Source organism: Rhinatrema bivittatum, chromosome 17 (assembly GCF_901001135.1).
Source record: "Rhinatrema bivittatum chromosome 17, aRhiBiv1.1, whole genome shotgun sequence".
Classification (NCBI taxonomy): Eukaryota; Metazoa; Chordata; class Amphibia; order Gymnophiona; family Rhinatrematidae; genus Rhinatrema; species Rhinatrema bivittatum.
Window position 1 is genome coordinate 9,089,173 of NC_042631.1, and position 25,943 is coordinate 9,115,115.

General features: G+C 40.3%; 1 protein-coding gene and 1 long non-coding RNA gene across 16 annotated transcripts in view; one reads left to right on the plus strand and one right to left on the minus strand.

Annotated features, from left to right (window-relative positions):
- Positions 1-25,943, minus strand: part of PPFIA1 (PTPRF interacting protein alpha 1) — a 92,668-nt gene that overhangs the window by 46,831 nt on the left and 19,894 nt on the right. For all 15 annotated transcript variants that reach the window (XM_029582641.1, XM_029582626.1, XM_029582636.1 and 12 more), the window contains exons 3-11: positions 11,231-11,332; positions 9,343-9,507; positions 8,753-8,827; positions 7,298-7,399; positions 6,395-6,613; positions 5,246-5,392; positions 3,292-3,426; positions 1,510-1,593; positions 952-1,083 (exon numbers count right to left, since the gene is read on the minus strand). In XM_029582641.1, coding sequence (XP_029438501.1) covers positions 952-1,083; positions 1,510-1,593; positions 3,292-3,426; positions 5,246-5,392; positions 6,395-6,613; positions 7,298-7,399; positions 8,753-8,827; positions 9,343-9,507; positions 11,231-11,332 — 1,161 coding nt within the window. The remainder of the gene's footprint in view (positions 1-951; positions 1,084-1,509; positions 1,594-3,291; positions 3,427-5,245; positions 5,393-6,394; positions 6,614-7,297; positions 7,400-8,752; positions 8,828-9,342; positions 9,508-11,230; positions 11,333-25,943) is intronic.
- Positions 2,239-11,563, plus strand: LOC115079271. The gene is made up of 2 exons (XR_003853243.1): positions 2,239-2,435; positions 11,258-11,563. It is a non-coding gene; the product is annotated as an uncharacterized LOC115079271 (long non-coding RNA).

The following is a 25,943-nucleotide window of genomic DNA, read 5'->3' on the forward strand; positions in this document are numbered from 1 at the left end:
CCATTAAATCTGGACATCCGAGTCATTAAAAATTTATTTTAAAAGGGAGGTGAGAATTACATAAGAAAAGAAAACATTTTTAAGAAGCACCTGATCAGTTAGCTAATATAAAATGTTTTTTAAATATTATTTAAATAATTAATTTAAATAATTATTTAAATAATATTTAAATAAGTAATAAGTAATAATAAGTAATAAGCCCAGGTTAAATATTATATTTACTTTTCAATGTTCCTTGTAATAAGCCCAGGTTGGACCGCCCCAACCAGGGTAATTTATTGTTTATTGTAAACCGGATTGATTTGTATTGTATACAGGAATTCCGGTATATAAAAATTAAAAATAAATAAATAAATAAATTATTTTATAGTCAAGGCTCCCAAAATATTGTACATTTTGATACAGAAGTTCAAATTCAACGTATGATTCTGGTCCTAACGAGCTTTTAATATTAACCACAATTTTATCCCAGACAGGTCAGAGGGTGCAAAAGGGTTCTAACCAGAGCAATTTTTTTTGGTAACCATGCATATGCACGGTTTGACATTCTGCGTCAAATTTCTGTTTTGTACAGTGTGCATTAAAAAAAGCTATTACTGGTCTACCTTTGGTGTCTGACATTATTAACATTTTACTACACCCTCCGACCCATGCTGACATGGCATGATGCTCATGAAAAGCTCCTAGAATAATTTGCTTTTAACACACAGCCATGCGTATCCAATTAGCCTTAAATCTGAAGTACCAGCAGGTTATGTTAGGTTCCATATTAGGAGCTTCCACTCAGGAAAGAGATCTTCTCGTCTCTCTGATTAAAAAAATAAATAAATAAAATAATAAAGTAGACACCTGCTCATTCCATACAGGTAAATTAAGACCTAGAAAATACTAAACCTATCATTTCTAAAAACTCTGCCTCTGGTATCATCCAATATATTTAAAATATTCCACCTTGTCTTCCAGTGAAGCCATCTTCTCCTTAAGATGAAGCTGCAGCCTCTCATTGGATTCAGACAAAAGCTTGTCTACAGTGTCCGATAACCGTTTGTTATGCTCTTCATTCATTTTTTCTCTCTGACGTGCCTAAAATAATAAAACATTTTGAGCCCAGTCACACCCTTACACGTTTTTTAGACAAGGGCATTTCAAATTCCTGTTAAGTTTTATTAAAATTTGGACTGTCTCAGTGCAACCCTGGTTTGTATTTTTTACTGCGGAATCTAGATCCCTGGATTTCTAAATTTAGGTGGCCATAAAAAGCCCCTGGCAAGTGGGAGCCAGAGTGTCTCATGGGCTTCAGGCTATCGAACAGTGCCAGGGACCTACCCAAATTATCCAACTGGCAGAATTACTTCCTGTTCATTTCTGGCATTCGTCCTTTGGGGCCTGGCAAAGCAGGATCCGCAGACCTTTTAGAAACGAGCGGGGGGGGGGGGGGGGGGGGGGGGGGGGGGGGGGGGATTTGGCAGCGCGCCAGTTCTGTAGGAGTACAAAATCTCAGACACCTACCCGCTGCAGCTCCTGGTTCTTCTCCTCCAGCTGTGCCTCCATTTGGCGAAGTCGCTCTTCAATGTTACCATGCCTCTCCTCAGCCTAAGCAGATGACATGTAAAATATAAATTAGACCCAGTATTTCAAGCAGCGATCCCTTGCAGCTGTTTCTGGCTGTATCTAAAATTAAAAACCAGTACTCTGAGCACACTGGAATAGCAGCTGGCACTGTCCACCTTTTACCAAAAAGGTAAGGGCATGCCTTGAAGCCTGCACTGGCAGCAGCAGTAAAAGCACATGAGATCTTTTTGTACTGTAGCTGGAAATTCACAGGCAGATACAATACAAGGGAAAGAAATAGAACGAGGAGTGCTGTTCTGACACAGAAAATGCCTTATGCACTCAGACTAACACAGGAAGAAAATTAAAAGTGCTTCCAGCCCTAGCTGGGACACCCCCTGTGTTTTCTGGCTGAATATAAAACCGGACAGGTGCATCAGGGTGGTTCTTGCTCTTTAATGCACAATCTTCCAGGAGGAGGAAGAGAGCCTGGCTCGAACCCCTCTTTCTACCTAGGGCTGTCCTTCACAAGGAATGCTACTGCAGATCAGCAAGTCACGGCAGCAGCTGGGAAGTGGGCAGGACGCCCCTCTCTCTTCTGGGACCCGTTACAAATGTCATAAAGCAAGACTGTGAAATATTTCTAAATATAGAATATCCCACCACTTGCACCATATTTAACACACACACACACACACACATGCTCTCTCAAACAAAACTTCAGGGTCTTTCAATACAAAGCAAATGGATGAATCAGCAACACGCATGCTCTGACATGAACTTGGGTGCCTACGATGTGCAGTGCAAACCTTTTACCAGCTACTAGAAGAGACTCGGAGAAAGTTAAAGGAGATCAATGGACAATCATTAAGTGTACATGTGAGGTTAGTGTCTCTCCTGATGCTGTTAATTAATTAGTTGTCATAGAAAGCAATGAGAAGCAAGAAGAGTGACTGATGTGCAGATTCTACCTTCCTAAGCATGGAAGCAAGTGCCAACAGCTTAAGCCTCCTTAGCAGCAGAGTTCCCAGACTACAAAGTCAGAGCAGGACAGGAAAGATAACAGAAAAAAAAAAAAAAAAGTCATAGACTTTTGAAGCAGCATAAAGACTCAGTTGAGATCTGCTGCTATACATTAGCTGTTAGATAAACTGCTGTTTTAGGGGCTGAATTAGCATAAAAGAACCGGCTAGTACTGCAGTTTAGTGTTCAAAATTAAGCACAAAGGAGCCAGCTCACACTAAAGCATCCAGTACTTTTATCCCCAGCTCATGTAAAAGGAACAGAAAAACTTGTTTGCCGTTTGTATTGCTCCTATAGAAGCCTCAGTGCAGCAGATCTCATTCGTGTTGTGCACAGAAAACACAGTGAAACATCTGCCACAAGAGGCATTCCTGAATTCTTTTTAAACCACCCAATCCAGGAAGAAAACGGGCTTAAAAAGAAACAAGAAATGACTAGGACCCAGCACACATTTTTTACCAGATTAGAAAAAGTTAATATAGTCACAGCCTCTGCAAATTTAAACACAGAACATTGCACAAGGACCGGTTGCTAAAAATACTTTCTGAAGAGGAGAGGCAAAGTATTTTTTTTATATATCTATATATTTATAGATCTCTCGCTATATATAGATATCTATAATCGCGAGTGAGCACGAGAGGTCAACCACACAGATTCCAGCAAGAGCCCCACAGTAACCAAAGTAATTTACAAAATGTCCCTGGCATTGCAGCTCACCTTTGACAGGGCCACCACCCTCTGGGCCAGCTCGGCTTCCACCTCCGGCAGCGTCTCTGCTTTCCTCAAGGTCTGCTGCAGCTTCTGCTCGGCCAGCTCCAGGCGCTCTTGCAGCTGCCGGTTCTTTTCTTCACTCTGATGAGTAAAACCCAGTAAGTAAGGAAGGGACGGCTGCACATTTGCTCGACAAACATGGATTGCATTACTGCCCACTACTGCTGGTCAGTTTTAACCTGACGACCCAAGTCACTTGCAAGCAGCACAAGAAATAAGAGCAAAGTTAAGAATCTGTAAAGACAGCAGCAGCTGCACGCACACACACACACACACACACACACACACACACTCGTTTTATCCCCCTACCCAAGGGTCTCTGACTAGGACCATTACCACCATTCTGGTTTTGTTCAGACTTGACCAGAAGGGCATAAAAAGGTAAGGAAACAGAGTCACAGCCTCTGTACAAAGACACACGAGGGCCCATGGAAAAGCCTCTGGGAAGTTTTCGGAGGGCAGAGACTTCTTTCTCCATCTAGGAGACGAGCTAGCCATTAAAGATGTTACAAGTTGTATTGGAAGTTGATCCATAAGGACCTGAACAGCTTGTGGAAGTAAGAACTAGGAAAACATCACCGCATGTAAAATAAAATGGAGGGCACCATGCAGTTCAAGCTTTCCTTTCTTTGTAAGGAAAAACGGAGAGGAGGGCTCTAGCACCAGAAACCTGCATTTTTCTTATCACCTACCACGAAATGTTTTACCTTTCGACACAGATTTATTCCACACTGCTGGCAAACCAATACAGCGAAGCTAATTCTAAAACCCTCATACAATAAACACAATCCAATGGTGTACTGAATGCCTGTCGACCTGTGGTCGAGAGAAACACAAAGTGCACCAGCTACAAGCCACCTTTTCTCATTCCAAATCTAGAAATGACTGCGTACACAGACAAGGATTTTTAGAAAGAGAGACATTGCTCAGAAGTGCTGCAGTTCTTTGGTACCACACCCATGACAAATAAGATTGACCAGACCAAGATTATACATATACACATTAAAAAAATAATAATAACAACCTGTCAGCTTCCTAAGGAGGGCCTAGAGCCAGCGAGGCTACTCCAGCCTATCCAGTACAGAGGCACGGGGGCCACTGCTCCCCCCCTGAAACCTAGCAAGTGTGGGATCTTAGCCCACCAGCTGCTGCCGATGCCTGGAAATCCCCGTCAGGGTCTGTCAAAGCTGCGACTGCCGCAGTTCCAGCCTCGGCCAACCAAAGGAGCAAAGTCTGAGTCTAGGAATGGAGCCCCTGTCACCAACACATCAGACTGGTCCCAGCACAATATTTTTTTTTTAATAATCAATTTTCTTCTTTTAAAAGTCTCCTAAAAATAAATTTTTTTTCAAGATGAAAAACTTAAAGGCATACACAGAATGAAAGAGCCTGTTCTCAGTATTTAGTTAGCTTAATAATGCTGATTTTGGCCAGAAGTGACAGGAACATGTTCACAGAGTTACACTTTGCATATCAATGTTTTTGTAGGTGGGCTAACGTGAGTAGCAGATGACTCTTGGGTTAAGTAGCACTGCGGTGGACCGGCTTCCACGACGTGACCCAACTACTCTCCCCAACAATACACACAGTTCAGAGAGCGTCTCGTGAGTCTCCATCACTCCTGCCCCTGCACTACACAGATGTCACAAAGCATTTCTCACCTTTTTCCAAAAGGCGCCATTCTCTACAGTTTTATTACCGCTACATAGCAACCACGGAAGCCTCTCTACTCAAATTCCCCTCCTCACGATATACTCGTGGTAGATTCTGTATTCACTACTTTTCATTCTTCAGATGAAGAAATGATTGCAAGGTGCCCTTTATAATTACATCCCATTTTTATCAGCTGCTTCCACACCTATACACGGATATTTTTAGCAGATGAGTGCGTGATCAGTACCTGTCTGAACATGGATTCCTTATTAGCCATTTCGTTTTCAAGTTTATCATTGAGGTCATGCACAGATGTGGCTTCACGTTGTGCAGCGAGGTAGCGTTTTTCAAGCGTCGTTATTCTCTCCTCCATGTCTTCTTTTTGGGCCATAGCCTACGAGAGAGGAGACGAACACACAAAACAAAGACCAGAGAGTTTAATTTAGGGCTCCAGCCTGAGGACCCACCATAACATGTCAGGTTTTCAGGATATCCACAAGGAATATGCTCTGCAATGTATGCAAATCTCTCTCTCTCTCGTGCATATGCAAAGGTTTGACTGGCTGAGTGCTTGGGAACCACAATAAGGTCTGTTGGTTTAACAGACATTAAAACTGTTATAGCAAGACATTTTTACACAGGATTAAAATGTATATCACACACATACCCTATTCCTGAAGGGAATACATTATACTATCATTAAGCACTCACTTCCAACTCCTTTTGGAGTTTAATATCCATCACTTAATGCTGGCTCCCTTAAGGACCCTCAGTACGGCTTTTTTACATAATGGATTGGTTTAAAAAATTAGCACAGAACAGAGTTAGGTTCACACTTAACTAAATGGGTATCCTGATAGACAAAACTGGAGCTAGACAAGACTAACATGAAGAAAAACCACAATATCTGAAGACAACTGTGAGATTCAGGTATTGGTTAACGCAGCTCTTGAAACGTCACTAGTTGAGCCTTCGTCTCTGGCTCTCCAGAACAGCAATAAGTCACTACTCAATTCACAACTACATACAAAAACAATTCACTTTCAAAGCCTTGCCAAAAGTAAAGTATTCAGTGCTATCACATCTGCACTTTGAAGCAAGCCTCCACTAGGAGTCTGACATGAACCACTAGCATTTTTGTAAGGTTTTGACTTAGGAAACACAGACACCCGCATGTCTTCCAATGCAGTGACTTTCTAATAGCTTTGCATACTTATAGCTTTTCCTCCATATTTTGTACTTTCGACATGGCCTTTACACAAACATTCAAACTGCATAAAAAGCACTCAAGTCAATGCACCATTTGGTGAACTCACACACATATTTAAGTAGATCAAAACTGCCCGAGTATTTCATTTCAATACTTTTGAAAACGCGAAATCAACATTTCCCTTACCTCTCGTACATCTCTTTGTAACTTGGTGTTTAGCTCTTCAGATTTGATTAGATCTTTTCTAGCCGTGTCGAGATCCTCTTCCAGCTCTGTTACTCTGCCAGAGAGAACAGCTAACCGATCCTTCATTTGACTCTGTTCCTTTGTTTGTTTCTCGATGATTTCTTGGAGCTCCATCACTTTACCAAGCTCTTCATGACTTAAAGAACCATCCGAGGACCTCTGTTATTCAAAGACATTTATCACATCACTTCAGAGTTTAGAAGAACAAGACGACACAGCTTCCTTCTAATCTGTGCCAGTCTGAAGTTTGAAAACAGATGTATGTTTATAAAATAAAGATAAGTATTCATGCAACATCTCAAGCTCACTTCGTTACAGAACACGTAGAAACCCAATTTTACTCCATGGTATCCGCTCTCTTACTGAGGTGGGGGCTCTCCCAGCCCAGACAGGTTCTCTCTACCCTCTCAGGGAGGGGATCTGCGTGCTTGTGCCATGGGGTAATATGAATTGCCCTAATATAGCATCCACACTAACAGGGCGAGATTGCTATTCGGATATAGATGGTCAATTATGCACTTTTTACATTTATCATTAGACAATGAAGCATATGAAAATAGTCAAGTAATAAGAGCTCACTGGTTTCAGCCACAGAGACAGCCATTTTGTGCACGTGAAAAAATTCAGGTTTGTCATGAACAGGGCAAACTATTACAACACGTGAGAAGCCACTGGTGCCTCTTTTCCTACAATGATCCCAGTTTGGGAAAAAAAATGAAATTACTCTTAAACTTAATCCAGTTGAGTATGACAGAAGGAAATGCCATTTCAATTGCCCTTGGGCTTTTGAAAAAAGGTCCTCTCAAAGAAAGCAAACGCTCCGTGCATCAGATCAAAACTCACATTTCCATTAGTGTTTGGAGTATTTTCGTGCTCATGGTTTATGACTGGCATCCCATCGATGAACACTTTCTTCTGAAAACTCTGTTCTCTTACAATCATTAACTAAAAACAAAACGCATTAGTCTTACAATCACTACAAAGCATTCAGCGTTAAAGTCAAAGTTGGGTGTGCAGCAACGTTTCTACCCCAGTGCCCACAGCTTGGAGGTTCGGATTCATGATTTGCACACAAACCAGAAGTCAGCCAGCCCAGCTCTGAGAAGGGCTGTGCCAAATAGCAAGCACATCCACTCAAGGTAACCGTTACAGTTTTTCCACAGGTAATTAATGAAACTGTGCACTAGTAAGCAGAACAAGCCATCTGACACAAACAGTTCTGGTGAGGGAGGATATTTGTTTGCATACAATTTTAGTCCTCCCTAGGTTCTAAACTGAACCATAACTAATCACAAAAGTGGACGCTTTGGATATTTGCAATTATTGGATTCCTCTTCTAATACACTTCAGCCCACTAGGAACAGATCAAAATACTGGAATAAAATACCTTGGAGGCATAGGGCGTTGACACTTTTCTCTAAGTTTAAGATCTGGCTCTTTGAGTACTTTTATTTATTTATTTTTAAATATAGCTGTTTTTCATCAGTTGTAATGGGTTTTTGGTTTTAGTATTAATTCTGTTCTTAATTGGGTTTGGGCATTTTTCTACTTTATTTTTATAAAGTTATAATTGTTTCTTATGTTTTTTTAAATTCTGCAGTACTCTCACATTTGTCTTTTGGAAAGGCTATGCTAAATAAATTTGTATTGTACAGAGCAGACTGCAGGCCACTAATGAGAGATTGGAGTGAGGATGAACTTTCACCGACCCAGAGGTCAACTGGCTCTTTCCTAAAACAGCCCAGGGCTACGCCCAACTCCAGGACCATGAAGTTTATAATGAGTACAAAACAAAACAAAAAAAGATCTAATACAGTTCTAGGAGTACCACAAACCACATGCAGCACTGCATGACAGCGTAACCACTTTGGCATAAACAGAAGACATTTCCAATCTTCTTCATCTTTTCCCACTGTGCTCCAATATGGCAGCCCTGCTTTTTTTTTGCCTACATCACTGACCATGCCTGGATTATAATGCCGCCACTTCTGGGCCTGGAGCACATAATAATTTTACTAGTTTTCTGCATAGGTCACTACTTCTGCTAGGCAGCAAACTAGAATTGTTTTAAAAGCCCATTGTAGGCGGATGAGAGTTTGGGGCAAGGCTACATGTATCCCATGGGCATCACTGGATTAGAGTATGAGAAAAGCGAACCACGTGCAACCCAGAAACATTGGCAACAAAAGGCTAAGAACTAATGGCCTGATCCCCTCAGTCAGAGAAGAGGAAAACCGTCTTATTAATCAAGTACTGCAAGGGTGGAAAGTCATGCAGGAAATAATATGTTGAACCTACCTCTTTGTGTGTGGCACCAAGCTCTTCTTCCAATAAGCTACATCTCTCTAGTGCTACTCGCAATCTCTCTCTCACCTACAAAGAACAGTATATAAAATCTAAATCTATTTTCTTTGCACGTATTGACGGCCATTATTGGTTATGCTTACAGTACACTGCTAAGCACTTGACTTTAGAGTAAATATGGTCACAGATCTGCCTGCTCTGCAGTTTTGTATTCTTGAATTACATCCTGGTAACAATTACATTGGCACAGGCTATCTCTGAGACAAAACACCTTTCGTTTGGCTGTAGGTGAGGAAAGGGCCTGCTAAATGCTTGGTGGAGCAGTGGCAGCAACCTTCTGGTAAAGTTAAACAAAATACTGGAAAGGCTGAACAAGTGAGAAGGATACCGAAGCTACTTCTCTCAGAGTGACTGCAAACATCAGGGGACAATCAATATTCCTGATACATGGTACTGACAAAAGCTATTCACATGCACTCCCTTCCATGCCTTGAAGGGATATTTCCTCTTGTTTTTTAATTTTTAAATAGAGATGATATAGATATAAATATGGCTGTGTCAGACTAATTAACAAGGTTTAATACCTTTTCATCAAGAGCTTTATGGTGTTCAAATAGTGATTTTAGTGCTTTGAGCACTTCTACTTCACTGGATACTCCTGCAGGAGACTGTGCTTGTCTCTTTACCACCGTCATTCTAAGAGATCTCTCGTGCCTAGAAACAAGGCACTCCAGATGTTCCAACAGCAGCTGAAAGAACAAAAGCAGGTAAGTGAGAAATTTAAAAAAAAAACAAAAAAAAACCACTCACAAAAACACAGCAGAAGAAGTCAACCCCAACACAACTTCACATTTCACTTGAGATTTCCTTATATGTCACATTTATCAAGATAGCTTTGGATCTCTCTAGCTTAGTTTAAGCTTATTTAAAATATATTTAGACTGATTTAAACCTTTTAACACCAGAATGAAAAACTAGAGGATTAATCCACTTTATGGCACTTCAATAAGGACAATTTTCATGCCTTCAAAAAGCAAAGAAAAGCATGCGTTTTTACCTCCAGAATCAAAACTGGATTTCTTTCAGGTAATACGAAAATGCCAAACTAAACTGGGCAACCAAAATCTGAGACCTCATTACTGGACAAATGCTGTCCTTCTTGCCTCTGGTCCTAGAGATGAAGGATTATGCTAAATGCTCGATCTGCTCAGTCATTAAAAATCCTTCTATGCACTTTTTCTCAGTTTTCTAGCTTCCCTGACAAGGACTAGAAGGCACTCCATGAAGTTAGCAAGTGGCACAAAATTGGCAAACATTCTTTCACTCAACACATAATTAAGCTCTGGAATTTGTTGCCAGAGGATGTGGTTAGTGTAGCTGGGTTTAAAAAAAAAAAAGGTATGGATAAGTTCTTGGAGGAGAAGTCCATTAACTGCTATTAATCCAGTTGACTTAGAAGATCCCATGCTACTGATACCAGTAATAGTAGTGGCCATTCTCTTGGTGTTTGGGTACTTGCCAGGTTCTTGTGGCCTGGTTTGGTCTCTGTTGGAAACAGGATGCTGGGCTTGGACCCTTGGTCTGACCCAGTATGGCATGTTCTTATGGTTTAACATTTGCAAGATGTGAAGCACTGCTGTTGTAGGAAATTGCAATATAAAACATGACCAGTGAAACATTTTTGACCTTCAAACTGCTTCTCACTAGGAAAAAATAGTAATGGGCACAGCTTCAAACAAGATGTCTGGGGGTGGGGGGTAGGCAGAGACACAAACGTTTCATCCTCAACATGCACAACCTCATTAAGAGACTCATACTGTCAGGATGCACCTTTTGTAAGTTAACAGCTTTTCCTGCCAGTATCTCACTAGTTAAGTCTTCAGAGGGATAGCTGAGTTATTTGGGTGCAGCAAAGAAAAAAAACCCCGACTATTTAAAGCTCATCTTGTGTAGATCTGGATCAGAGGACTCGAGGACAGCCAATCCTATGCATAGTGACTGTGTTAAAAACAGTAAGTCACATGGGAATGTTTTCGTGTTTTAAGAAGTGCCACAGGGAAAAGTTCTCCAGCAGCCCGCAGAGGAACCATCAGCTGCTGCAATGCCTGTGCTAACACTGCCCAGAAATACTGGCACCAGCCTGCTATCTAGGTGGCTTATAATAAGCAGACTTAAAACAAGGAAAGGAACATGAAAGTACACTTATTCATGAATTTCCTAGTGCTGTCAACCTTAATCCTTGTGAAAAAGGTCTCACCCCTTCTCAGATCAAGGTCAGTTTCAGTAGAGCAGGGGACAGAGCTCACTCACGTTTAGGCACGACTGGTAAATATTTTTATGAAGTTATTATGCCAGTGGATGGACAGACAAATGGATTAAATTAGCACCAGTTTTACATGTACAGGATTGAAAAGCATTAAACATCAAAACTGGAAAACCCCCCACATACAACCAAGTAAATAATTTACCAACCCTTGTGTTATTTCTTTCTGCTTTCAGTTCAGCAATCTCCTCTTCCCTTTCAAGGAGCTGCTCCCGACACACATTGAGTTCTTTAGTAAGAGCTGCAAACTCCTGGAAAAATCAGAGAAAAACCAAAGCTCCTAGGTTAGATAACATGGGACAGAATTCCTGAAGAAAGAAGCGCAGTATAAAGACACGGAGTATATCTGGAAAACTAAGGAGCAGAGAAGCAGGAACGAGGCATGGCTAGAAGATGGTACACAGAAAATGTAAAAAAAAAAAAAAGTCTGTATTTTCATTTAGCTCACGCTCTTTCATTGGTAGCTCTAGGTGAGTTATATACAGGTACAGCAGGTATTTCCCTGTCCCCAGAGGACTTACAATCTAACTTTGTACCTGAGGCAATGAAGTAAAGTAACCCTCACAAGGTCACAATGCAAGAATTCTCTCATGTACTCAACAAAAATATGCCTTTGATGTGTTCTGAAAACTATAATGATCTAATTTATGTGAAGTATATTAAAAATACTCTAACTCTGACATGAATGTTTGTCGTGTTCTACCATGCACGGATTTAGTCCACCATTCTGATTAGACGCCCTTCTCAATATAGAGTAATCCAAGCTGAAGTGATCCCTCTCTTCTACGTCATATGGAATAACAGAGACCATCTGACCTATTCAATCTATAAGGATATATCCCAGCTGTCAGCCACAGAGCACGCCCCCCCCCCTTATAAGATATCACTCCTTATCCGGGACAGTTTGGGGTCATCTTCCCTCCTCAGCTATCCAACATCTTGGGTAGATAACCATCCACAACCAGCAGCCCTCCCCTCCCAGGTCACATCACTGGTGCTCAAAAATCCAGTCCCCCTCCATAGCCTGCCACAAAAGTGCCTGCATTTCCACGCGGACATCTAGCTATTATTGCCTTTTTAATAATCATAAAACATCTTTAAAAGTAACTATCAGAAAGCCTTAGATTATTTCCAGCTCAAACCTTCAAAAACTTAATCATATACATAACATTAGACTTCATATAAAAATGATCCTTTATGCAAACGTCTGATCGCATTAACATTCTTTGGGTGGAGTACAAACCTGACAGTTTAAATTAGTGTCCGATTTCCATAGTTAGACTTGGCTACATAAAACCAGATCTCATTAGCAGTGAACTGTTTTGCATTGTTTTCAAATGCACATTTCTTGCAGTTAATTAAGAAAAACAAGTTTAATGTCTAGACTATAAAATTTGTTCTCATTTAAGGTTGGAGTATTTGTGTGGGGGGATTTCAGAGGGTTCATGCAAACGATTGCTTTAAATGGCTGAAACAGGAGTTGGCCAGAGTGGTGAGACGGAAGTTCAGAAATATTTGGAAAGTTGCTAGTAGAGTGCAAACAGCATCCAAAGGAGTGCCCTGCTGTTTTATTGTAAGTCTTGGGTATACTGCTACATTTCAAAGTCACTTATTAACTGAATTATTAAAAAAAAAACCCAACCCAGACTTGTACAAAATTTAACCCAGAGCTCCTAGATGCCCTTCACTAGCCCCTCCACCCCCAGCTTAAACCTAGATCTGCATAGCAGCCGCTACCCCACTCCAGCTACCCATCAATAGCTATTGATAACAGGGAAATATCTGCCCAGAGTATTTTTAATGGAGAAACTGGACCAGCAGTTGTACCACACTGGCAATGTGAATATTTTTGCCAGGCATTACTGAAAGCAATCTGTGGTAAGATAACCAAGAGAAGCTGCTTAATGGATCTGACACTTGTTCTTAGAGTTAGATTTGTGCTTTTCATGCAACTTATAACATAAAATATGAATAGGATAGACAAGAGCTCAAAACCAAAGTGACTGCCGGGTTTCTGGTTCTGGAGATAAGCACATACTGGAATAAAAAAACAAAAAAAAACAAAAAAAAAAAACTTGCTCAACTTAAACATTTCTATTCTACAGGAAAGTAATCAGAATTTTGACATGATACTGCTAATTGGCTTAATAATGGAACAATTAGAATAATGCCCACTGTAGACTAAGGGTGAAAGGAACTTACACCTTTGCGCATCTGCCATAAATTTCTTATCGATTTTAACAGGTTAATCACTGAACAATAACTGTGGTGAAGAACAGTATTTAATTCTACAAGTTAGATTTTTTTTCCAGTTCAGGTATGCTGGTTGCTATTTTATTCCCCTTGAATATATAAAAATAAAAGGTCAAAACGTATTATAGGCAAGACCTTTTTCTTGGACCAATACATCTCAGCTTTGGAGAGCTATGCTCCATTTCTTACTGACCTGATGAAGACAGCTTAGCTCATTAAAAAAAAAAAAAGTCACAGATGTATTGAGTTAGTCCATTTGATTTAAAAATGCCAAGTAGTTTAAGAGGCTTCATAGATACAAGCATCATTTGCTTTCTTTATGCGCATGAACCAAAGCACACACAAGAAAAAAGCAGACATGAAATGCGATTCTCAGGATAGTGTTTTATAAGATTCTTTTACTGTGATTGTAAACAAGCATTCCAGCAGAAGACTACATTTTGAAATCAGTTGCATGTGTCTACGTACACTCTTATGCAGTGTGAACATTTTCGCATATCCACATGGCAAGAAGTAGGTCCCACAAAGGCAAAGGTGCGTCAAATAAAGTAGGACATCTACAGGCACAGAAGCTGTGTGGAAGTAGAGAAAGGTTTTATTCAGTCAACACAATAGGCAGGCAGACAAGTCTTGCATATTAAAGCAGTAAGAAAGATTGTAATAAGGTTGTAGGTCCCACTTGGCCTTATGAAGATGAGAAAAAATGGTGAGAGATTCCGAAAATGGGTAAACTATGCAGGACCCACAAGGGGTGTGGCCTGCAGGTATAGTAGCTGAGGGGGGCTTCTCACGAAGGTCTGAATGGACCAACATATCCTGGAGGTTCTTACCTCTTCGAAACGCGAACCTCAGTAGTTCGTAAAAAATGGAATGTGGTGATAGCACAGGCCAATGTTGCTTGATGCTCGAGCAGACTTCACCTATGTGGCTAGAATAAGGAAGTATACATGTAAGTCTGTCCATGGAGTCTGAAGAGGTCGGTAAGAATAATAAGTCTCTGTTAGCATAGAGCACATCTTTGTATGCTCTTGATTGTGCACTGGACATCCTCTGTCCAAAAACAGTCGCTTCATAGCGTGTTCCTGTATTAATGTAGTAAGACCATGAACTGCATAGCCTACGTAGTCTCAGACATTGGCCGGTAGGGATATTATCTCTAATCATATGGGCGTGATTACTGTTGTATTGTAACAGAGTTACGGTTGGTAGATTTGCGGAAAATAGAGGTAGAAAGTGAACCATCATTGTTGACAGAAACAAATCCAAAAAGGAGATCCTAGAGGGGTCAATGGCATATGAAAAATGAAGGCTGGGATCATGAGTATTTAACCAAAGAATATGCAGAACTGAATAACTGTACCAGTCCATTTCAGAAAAATATCAATGAATCGAAGCCAGATTGTGATAAAAGTGATGGAAAATGTAAATCCAGTCAGCTTCAAATTGGGAAACATAGGCAAGCAACGTCTGGGGCCATTGCGGACCCCATCGCTGTGCCTTTGATTTGTTTGTAAAATGTACCTTGGAAACTGAAGAAATTCTCAGCAAGTGCCAGCAAAGTTAGTTGCAACAAAAAGATGTAGGAATATGCTGATTGAATCAGTTCTTGACCAAAGGGCCCCCAATCAGAGAGAGGGCACGATCTTAGGGTATATTAGTATATAAGGACTCTATGTCTAGAGTTACCAAGCAGAAGTTACAGGATGGGGGCTACCACATCTGTGTAATGGTAATAAAGTAGCTGGATTCTCTGATGTATGAAGAAATATCAAAATTTATTGACAAATTTTAAAGGGGTTCTAAGAGGGAGCCAATCCCAGAAACAAGAGCTGGTACTGGTGTAATTGGAAATTTCTCAAATAAAAAGACTGCTTCTCGAGTAGTGAGATGATGTAGGCCCTCCTGAATAGAGGAAATAGTGGTTTTTTAAAGCTGGTGTAGGGTCTTGAGGTAGAGGTAGAGGTAGACATTCATCTAACACTGCGTTCTATGTACCTCAGCGATGTAGACAGTGGTGTCCAAGACAACTACACACCACCTTTATCAGCTGGTTTGTTGGTGATATCTGGGTCTTGCTGTAATGATCGTAATGCTGAAAATGAGATTTAGACAAATTATGGAAATGGAAACAAAGTAAAGGATAAAGATGCTAAATCATGTAAGATCAATCATTTGAAGGCATGAATGAGTGGGGTAGGCAGGTCCAAGGGGAATCCAATGGGATTTGTGAACAAGGATTGAGCTGATTGTGTGGTAGGGGAACCTGCAAAACACAGTTTTAGTTTCAGCAACCAGAAAACACAAAATAAGTACGTATGAATTGAAAACACATGAAAACTAATCAAGGGGACAAAAGACGAACCAAGTTAAAGAACCGAAGATTCAGCAGAGGAGAAGACACGGAAAGAAAGATTGAACACAAGTAGTAGATGCCACCTTCTCGCAATTAAAACCTTACTTAAGTTGTTATAAGCATAAAAAAATCTCTTTGTAACTCTGATGAACCCAACAGCAGCCATATCTATACAAGTGTAATAAGATATTCCACCCACACACTTTTCTCTTAGTTCCCCCATAACATACCATATTTTTCGCTCCATAAGACTACCGGTGCCATTGGTCAGCCCCTGTGACATAGTAAGGGCAAAGGGTCGTCGGCACCATTTTGATTACTGGCAGACGGCCCAAGGGCAGGAGATCGCTCCCGGACCCCTGCTGGACCACCAGGGACTTTTGGCAGGTCTTGAGGGGGGTTGTAGTTAATTAAATGTAATGGGTTGGGATGGGGAGAGGGGGGGGGGGGTTGGTTTTGTTTTCCCACAGAAAGAGAATGATAAAAAAAAAAAGTTTTCTGTTCTGGGGGAGTGGACCAAAATAGCCCTCCCCAGACCCGAAAATGAAATGGGGAAAAAAAAAAAAATATGTTATGTACTCCCCTAATTTGCTCCATAAGACGCACAGATGCCCGGGAACAGAGCCGGTTTAGCACACCATTTTTTATTTTTTTTTATTTTCCCCCGCTGAATCCTAAGTGCGTCTTATGGAGCAAAAAAATATGGTAAGATTTGCCATACTGGGTCACAGTAAATATTCATCAAGCCCAGTATCCTGTTTCCAACAGTGGCCAATCCAAGTCACAAGCACCTGACAGGATACTCAAAGGTTGACAGAGTCCTTGCAGCTTATCCCAGGCATAAACAGTGGATTTCAAATCCATCCTAATCGTTTATGATTTTTCTTCCAGCAATTTAAAACTACACTAATAGCATATCCTCTGGCAACAAATTCCAGAGTTTAATTATGCATGGAGTAAAAAAAAAAAAAGAAAAAGAAAAAAATTATATATACACACACACATTTTCTCTTTTTCATCTCTTATCACCTAGTAACTTCACTGAATGTCCCCAACTCTGTACTTTTTAATTTTTACCTGTTGCACTCTACTCTTTTGCCATGTTTTTCTTAACCCTCAGTACAGTATTTTTAATATCAGATACTAAGTTTGTTTGTTGTTTTGAATATATATACATATTTATATATATATATATATATATATATATATATATATATATATATATACATATATACACATACATATATACACACATACACTGCTTTATGAAATGTTTATATTGCACCTTGCTTCAATCTTTTTGTAAAGGCGAGTAATAACTAAATAAATACATATGGACATCTATCCTATCACCCCTCCGCCAGAGCTAACCAGACACATCCCCTCCAGTCTGTGGTACAATCTACAGTAATGTGAGAAACAAGCATCCTCCCAAGGTTTCAGGAACATTAGAGACCATTTTAAAGAATTCCTAACAACTTTAAAAAAAAAAAGCTGCATTCTGACCTGAAACACTGCACAATTCCAGGCAGGATTCCACTATACGTCCTCACCAAAAAGTACATATTCTTATTAAATGTAGAAAAAGAAACATAAAGCAATCCAAAGACTTGTGTATGCCAAACCTATGCGTACTGACTGTGTTAAAAACAGAACATACCAACGTCACCTGTCAGCACCCTAGCACTTTCTAATAAAAAGCTTGGCTTTTGTTTTATTTTTATAAAAAGTACCTCAAGGAAAGGTTCTCCAGCCTACAGTGGAACGGTCCAAACTACATGGCTTTGTGCAGCATTTGTTGAGTAACAGACAAGAGAATTTTCTTTAAACACAAATCTGGAGAGTTAAAATCTGTAAACTCGGGCCACTAATCTGAAATTATAAAAATTAAAAATCTATACATTAAACTAAGAATGTGCTTGCATGTTACATTAGATATGCAGTTTTATTATCCACCAAAACATTACGGTAAATTCTCCACAGTGTCATTCTGTCAGTAATAAATCCATTTCAGAGCAGACTACTTTGTCCAAATAAACCACAGCCTGAACACTGTAGCTGAAATCCTACAACTGCCAAGAAATGTTAGTTAAATGAATTCAGTGCAGATGTTCAAATTATATCCAGGCGTGCCTCGCTGAACTTTAGGTTTATTTATATAGCAGTGAGAGAGAAGAAAGAAAAAGTTGTCTTCCATAGTATTATAGGACCCAACTGTTCCCTGCAACTTCCAGGAACAAAGAGCTACTCTATCAACTACTTCCTAAATCTAGTCCCTTCCTCTGCAGTTTCCTTCAGCAGTGCCTCCCTATTGATAAGTCCAAAGGAAAGGTAAGATCTTGCTCTCTAGCGCCCCCTCTTTTTTCCTCCTTGACCTAGCCATCCCGGAAGCAGTTTTCTTCAGGTGCAATGACCACTGCACCTGGGAGCAGCCTCCCAGCTATAGCCCGATACATCCCCTCAAGCCCTGAACTCTGCAGAGCATCCTCCCACCCTCTAGTTGCAGGAGTGACTCAATCATGCCAGCTTCTACCAAAGCCACTGCTGCTGCTGGTGTGTTGTGTGGGATGAGATGGAGCAGCAGTGCCAGCTCCACGGATAGAGGACGTCCGCCATGCAAGAGGGTTTGCTCCCTTGCTGGAATCTTATGGAGCAGAACTGGGTATTCCAGAAACCAGCGAGGGGTGGAGCAGCAGCCCAGTGGTTAGAGCAGAGGGCTGCAGAAAAGGGAAACCAGAGTTCAAATCCCACTGAACTCCTTCACCCCTCCATTGCCTCGGGGCCTCGTTTACTCAGCATTTTCCCTATAGACACAGAATGGGAGAAAAGCCTTAGTAAATCAAGCCCTCGACTGTAAGGGGAACACCTACAGTACCTGAACGCGTCACAAAAAGGTGGAACATAAATAAACTTGCTGCTGAACTCCATGGAGAAGGCTGCTGAGAAACATAGGAGCCTATTGGTGAAAGTGGACGAAATAGCTTTAGACTCTACTGAAATGTCAAACAGGTCCATCTTTAAACAAACATTCAAGAAGTTCCCCCTATTGCTACAAATCTGAAAGAAAAAAAACCCCCACCCACAGAGCAGGAGATGGTGGCAAGCTCACATTTTAGGAATATTGCAGAAATTAGATCAGAAAATGAACGTTCCAGTGATTCCCACTATGACCTTAAGTCAGGAAAATGGAGCTTGAAAACCTGGAGAACTAGGGGAGATAATCTCAAGATATCAACCAACCTGCTCAAAAATAGTATTTCTGGCTACATTTCAGCTGAAGCTATTCCATCTTTCTCCAAAGATTATCTTCTCCCTGTGAGCAAGAAGCTTACAGAGAAGGTAACATTGCCAGATAATGGAACAATACAGAGTAGCACAAGGAAAGAAGGCTGAAACTGTAGATGATCAGACAGGCCAGTGGTTGTTACAATCATATTCTGATCTTGCTTTGCAAGGCAGCACTTCAAACTAGAATATTTAAGGCTGAGATGCTGAAAGGTTCCCATAGCTAAGGAAAAGGGCAGACGATACGGCAGCAATCAGGATCATGATAGCCAAAAGAAATCCACGCCAGCATTTGAAAAAGAGCACAGCTATGTACTACAACATTTCAAGCAAAGCCAATTTTGAAGTGGACTAAGTTTAATGCTGCAACAAAGTTTTTCATTAGAGAGAACCAGAACAGCCTGTGGAACTAAAAAACTAATGAAGACTGAAACGGGTTGGTATATACACATTTGAAGCCAACCCGTTCAGTATCAGGGAAACACTGAAAGAAAAAGAAAAAAAAAAAAAAAACAACACACTCTCTCTTATGCAACATGATACGCAGACACACTCCCCGGGGATGGCAGTCAAGAGATACTGATAGCAGTTCCCTTTCTACAATCCAGAATCATTTTCCCTTCCTCCTAATCTAGTCAACAGAAAAAAAAAGCAGGTTAATCCGACCCAAATATTTATAGTTTGCAGAGGGAGAGAATGGTAAGGAAACTCCCTGCCCCCAACCATTGTTATAAAATCAGCAGAAAGCACAGTATTCCTCAAACTGAAAATAAAATGATTACAAACTGCATCACTTCCTGAACACGTATCATTTATATGATACAGAAGCAGGGGGGAGCACTTATCTGTAAGGCAAAAAAAAGTTTCTTCTGAAAATAATTCACTGCCACAGCTTTAAAAGCCTCATACCTTCAAGATTAAATGGTGAGATCAATTGTAGATTCATATTGCCAACTGATTATTTTGGCATTTGGTGAATTAATCAGCTTTGTAAGAGGATTGGTTACCATGGCAAAAGTTATACATTAAGTTCTCCCCTGTCCCCGTGTTTTCAAGCAAGACATTGTCCACATTGCTGCCAAATCATCAGAAAATGAGCAGCATAATATACAACATGGTGTTAAAACTTCAAGTATTACATTGGTGGGACCTCACCAAGCAGCCTTTCAGGCCGGAGTAGTTTATCAAGCATCAGAAGCTCCATAAAAAACGAAAGCAATTCTCTATTCCTCACCCTACTACTGTTACTGAAGTCAAACCATCAGAGGCCAAGGCCCAAGCATTCTCTTTTCAGTCTTGGACTACAACGACCACCAAAAAAAAAAAAAAAAAAAGCAGCATAAATTTGACTTTTCCTCCACTCCTGCTGTGCCTTTCTCCACCCCTCTTTCAAACGCAGGCCACACAGGCAGCTTGCCCCATTTTCCAAGCAATCTGCTGACTTTACTCCAAGCTGCAGCACTTCCTGCAATAAAAAACTAAAGATGCAAAGGTTCCTGCCCTATCCAGACAAGTAGTTCAGGACGGATTACAATAAAAAAGATTTCTGACATCCATAAACAAAACTAAAACCAGTCACCCTGAAATTAAAAAAAAAAAAAAAATCATGTTTTATTTTACCCAAACCTTTGGAGGGCAAAACAAACTGTACCTATCCCAAACTGCTGATCAACAGAGCTATTTAGCCAGGCCTTCCCTAGACTCACCCTCCAGTCCAGCACTTGCCCACAGGAAGACTTCCTGATTGGAATTCCAGAAGGTTTTCCTGCTTCCAGGCTACCTCTAGCTGCTCTTAATCTCTCACACTGCTGATGTTTAAACTTATTTATCTATACAGTTATATGCAAAGGTTTAGGCAGCCCAGATCAAACTGAACATTTCAATGAATCCAAGTGAACAGAAGCGGACAGTTTTGTACATGCTACAAAATTTAAGAAGTATTTGAAGCACAAAATCAAGCCAAGGCAAAGAAAGATTTAAAAAATATAGTACAATCAGAAGTCAGTATCTCCAAATAAAACACAAACAAAAAACTGATTGTAGGATAAACAGGTTGTGCAGCTCAGCTTTCTGGCTCCCTGTCAGGAATATGGGGGGTCTGATCAATCGCCTACATGCCAGGGACAGGATGAGTCCGAGTGGGCTAACATGGGGGGATAGTGATCAATCATTTCTCTCTCGCACGCACACTTGTTTAAGGCACGGTATATAAAAGAGTAGGACTTTCCAGTGTCCGGCGGGAGTAGGAGATATTGCCTCTATAGACGTATAGAGTGCTGGACACTGAAAACCCCCTTCTCGCCTTTGCTGACCTGACAACTCCTCGATATAAGGCTGATGACACGAAGGGTGCTGGATGGCATGTGCAATCATGTGGTATGTAAATAACGTATATTACCATGATGTCACATTAATAAATGATGTCATAGATATTGTGTCAGAGTACCTTACTCTCTCATTCCCAACACTGATGTACACTAACTATAAACAAAACATTTAAAAAAAATCTTTATATATATATATATATATATATATATATATAATCACATTTAATACAAAATATTTTAAAAGTCATTTAAAATATAAAATTACAAAACATTTAATACCATGAAATACAAATCTTGTACAGTACCAGGATATCAACTGTCTTTCAATTTGTGCTTATGTTCAGCATACATAAACCCTTATACACAAATAACCTACAACCAGGGAGTCCAAAAAAAAAAAAAAAAACCCCAAAAAAACTTGTAAATGCAATTAAACAATTTCTGAAGATATAAAGAACAAATTAATCCAACCAAAGCGGAGTAAATCCCTCTAGTATTAGTTCATGTCCCCTTCTCAGTCTACTCCAAGCTGAAGAGTCCTAACCTGATTAGTCTTTCTTCAAAACTGAGTATTGTAGGGATGTATTTGTGAGGGCTTTCTTTGTCTATAGACTGGGATTAGGAGAGATGCCAGTTTTGGCTGGAGGATTGGGAGGATATGGTTAAGTTTTCCTTTTTGATTTATGGTGGCAATTCTTTGTAGGAGGTCTAGCTGTGACTAGTGAGAGATTTGCTCTATCACGATGTGGGGAAGAGAGGGGCGGGTGTTACTATAAATTGTGTATTTTTACTGTGTAACCTCTCTGGAGTTTTAGGACATAAAGGAGGGTAATCGAGTGTAGAAAAAACTGTGCATACACTGGATCTGGGTGGAACAGAAAACAACTGAACCCTCCATTATAGCTCTTGCTTTTCTCATAGGGCGGCAGAGAGATGAAAGGTGGGAATTCTTAAAAGAGATGATTAGGAAGCATTTAAGCCGTTTCCTTTCTGGCAGCAAAATGCACTACTTCCAAGCTGCAAATTAGTTTGGTGATTATTTGTGCTGACAGACAGACACTGCAGTACTAAAAACGCTTCCTACACTGATCTAAAATGCTGGCTCCATCCCAATATTTCACAGATTATTTAGATAGCTTCTTAGGAGCTCAATGATTCACTTGAGGGTGTGGATGATGCTCCAAAGTTCTGAAGAAGAAACAAGTTTTACTGGCGCAGCAGGTCCCCAAACTGGTACCTGAAAACCCTCAACAGATCTGGTTTTCAAGACTTACACGATAAATATCCATGACATTCGCAGAGATTCAACTCACAAACTGAGTTGACCTGCATTACAATCCAGAGGGCCTGGATTTGGGAAACACTAAGGGGGTCATTTACTAAAGCGATCGTGTGCAAAAAGGGACTTTTCACGTGCGATCACTAAATGTGGGCGGCGTCAAGACAAGAAGGAGGAGGAGTTGGGGCGGCACCGGGGTGGATGCCGTGAAGACGGCGCTGATGGCGAAACAGTAAGCTTCCATATTGCTGCCTTTTTCGCGCCGAATAGCTACACCTTTTATGGTGTAGTTATTTGGCGCGACGCCGGCAGCGATCGCACCGTGGAGGTGCGATCGCTGCCGGCTATCGCAGGACCGCCCCCCCGTTTCGCGGGATTCAGAGAGCCCCAGCAGTGTTAGTAAACCCAGGCCTAAAGTTTCTGGGCCTTTTTCAGACTCCATTACATTGTCAATCGTGTATAATTCAGCAGGAATGGCCAATTTTTTTGCTTCTTGAGAAATATAGCGCTCTAATTTTCTGCCTTCCAGTCAAGTAACGCACTGTTTTATACAGTGAATTTCAAACTAGCCTACTAGGCCAAATGTTTCAAAGTTTGCATACAATATATGCCAGCAAGTGGGCAGGTCGTTTGCCTTTTTCTAAGTGCGTACCTGTTCTCATCTATATTTGCATAACTGGGCATAGATTTCTTTTGCACAATGGCCAACAAAACGTGACCAGGATAGCTTCAACATGCATCTTCTGACCAGTATATTTCTTATTCATCTTGGCTACCAAAATCTTCAAGTGGAGAATAGCCATTTTGAAAGGCGTCAATAAAAGCATTGGTGACTTCTATATATAGAGTGTGATTTTCTGCCAAGTCACTGACCCGGAATCTTTCTATACTGTGATAAATTGCTTCCCTTTTCCTCCACTACAGCTAGAGTGGACGGTGGCACGAGCAAAGGGGGGAGCAATCATGCAACCTCTGTGCAGCAACCCAGTCAGGCTTTCCCCAGTTCCCTCCCCCCCCCCCCCCCTCTAAACCTCCCTTCCTCTTCCCCTCTCCACCCCCTAAAACCCTACCTTTTTTTTTTGTTTCACAAAGGCATGAATTTTTATTTCATCTAAACAGCTGGTTTTCTACCAAACTGCCAGAATTTCAGCAACTTAATTTTTCTCCGAGGAATTGCTTTAAGCTTACGGAAACACATCTAGAAGGAACGGTGAGGAATCAAAACAAGATCAAAACTGCGCGTTAAGATTTTACTGCTATGTGGCCTGTTTGGTCAGTTGACATGCTCCATTTCTCCAAACCATTTTTGTAAGAACCTAGTAAGCCACTTTAACCTGCTCTAAATACCAAATTCCTTTCTGCTTAATTATTGACCAACATGCCTTGACTTCGCTGAAAGAAGAAATCTTGATAGCATCTCACAACTTTTCATAAAGCTTCCAAAATGGACTTTTTTTTTTTTGGTTACTAAGCCATCTATGGCAGTGCTAAGTGTAAATCAGCATGTCCATAAGTAACATGTTTCAGCTCATGCTTTCTGCAACATAGAAAGCGTACAGATAATTTGTTTTTTGCCTCTTGAGAAATGTAGCGCTCTAATTTTCTGCCTTCCAGTCAAGTAACACAATATATAGATGAGCTGTTTTATACAGTGAATTTCAAACTAGCCTACTAGGCCCCATGGTGCAGACGCCAGCATTTAAACTTTTCAAAGCAATGAGAACCACCAGAAAAATGTTGGTATCAGTTCCCCTGAAGCAAGAACTTTCGAAACCCTGATTGTGTTGTGTTTTGGGGATTATATTTGGACATCAATATGGCATTGTGACCATTTTTCTCAGTATGACAAGATTTTGAGATTCCATGTGCTAAGGTTCAACGAGTGCTCATGAAGAGAAGTTTTGAGATATGAGATTAGTAGATTTTATTTGCAATTTGAATTCAGAAAAACAGCAAGCTGCTATTTCATCGTGGACCAATGATTATATATCAGGGCACTCAAGTAGTTGATTCAGGTTATGTTAAGCCCTTGATTATGAAGGTCCCATTAGCATGACTAAATAAATCTAGTATCTCTTATGATTCTAGTGCCGTAGCAGCATGCTGTTCATGTTATAAATTTTGTGAATACACAAGCATTAGAAATTGTTTTGGAGTTCATAATAAGTATTTGGATATTATTTTTTTCTCCTACCATCAGATTATATTTGGCTTCTACTCCTAATGCCATCATAGTGAACATATCAACATGCATCTGTCACTTGTTTTGTAAGCAATGTTTTTATGCATTTAACAATATAAAAAGTTAATATTTAAACTGGCCAAGTAAGAGGGGAAAAGAAAAAAAAACGACAAGATATTGTCAAGGTTATCAAAACAGAAATAACTGATATGTATTCAGTTATTGTGAGAGTAAAACCTCAACAGAAAGAACTCAGTCACAGGTCATCAAGCACCATCTCAACAGGAGGAGCCAAGTCTGTAATGCACTGCCATTACTTCAAAGAACAGCCCGAGAAACTAACACAGTTCTCCTTTCCCGCCCCCCCCAAGCATCTACCTAAATGAAATTTTAAATTTACAGCTCAGAACATTTCTCGTTAGTGGACCATCTTTACAGGGTTTTTTGTTTTAGTTTCATTCTCTGCACAGATATACAAATTGAAGCCACAGTAGCAGAGGATTCTGGAGGGATCTAGCAATGCTAGACCTGTTGACTAAACTTCAACCACTGCAGCATGGCAGATCTAGCCACTTGAAATTCATAGCAGGGGAAAAAATGTGTTATTCAAGGCATCGCAGATATTATGTAAAGTAATTTTTTTTTTTATAAAAGTCCTTAAAAAAAAAAAAAAGAGTCAGACCACTTGCCTGCATTGTTGTATTGGATATTTGATCAGATCAACTGCAAAGAATAATTGCAAAACAGATGCTGATCAATCACACAGATAGATCCATCAAGGTCTATTCCCAAAGAATCAGGCTCTATAATAGGACAGAACTTTATATTGCAGAGGTAAGAGAGTCCTGAATTACAAAACAGAACCGAAAAGAGACTGCATAACATCAATTTGTGATGGTTTAACAAACTAATATTTTCTATTAAAATTTCAACACACTATGTGCTATTTCTATACTGAAACCTGCAGATTATTTCTTTTGTTACACACCGAATACGTTTAATTGATTAAATTCTATAGAGAGTTTACACACCTGTGCAGAAAAGTGGCACAAAACAGCTTATACTTGACTACTGCTCATTTAGTTTTAATAAAGATGGGTATGCTTTGTCACCGTTTGCTCAGGCTTCCGTCCAAAGCTCCTCATTTACCACCAATATTGTAAAGAGATTCTTTAAACAAAGC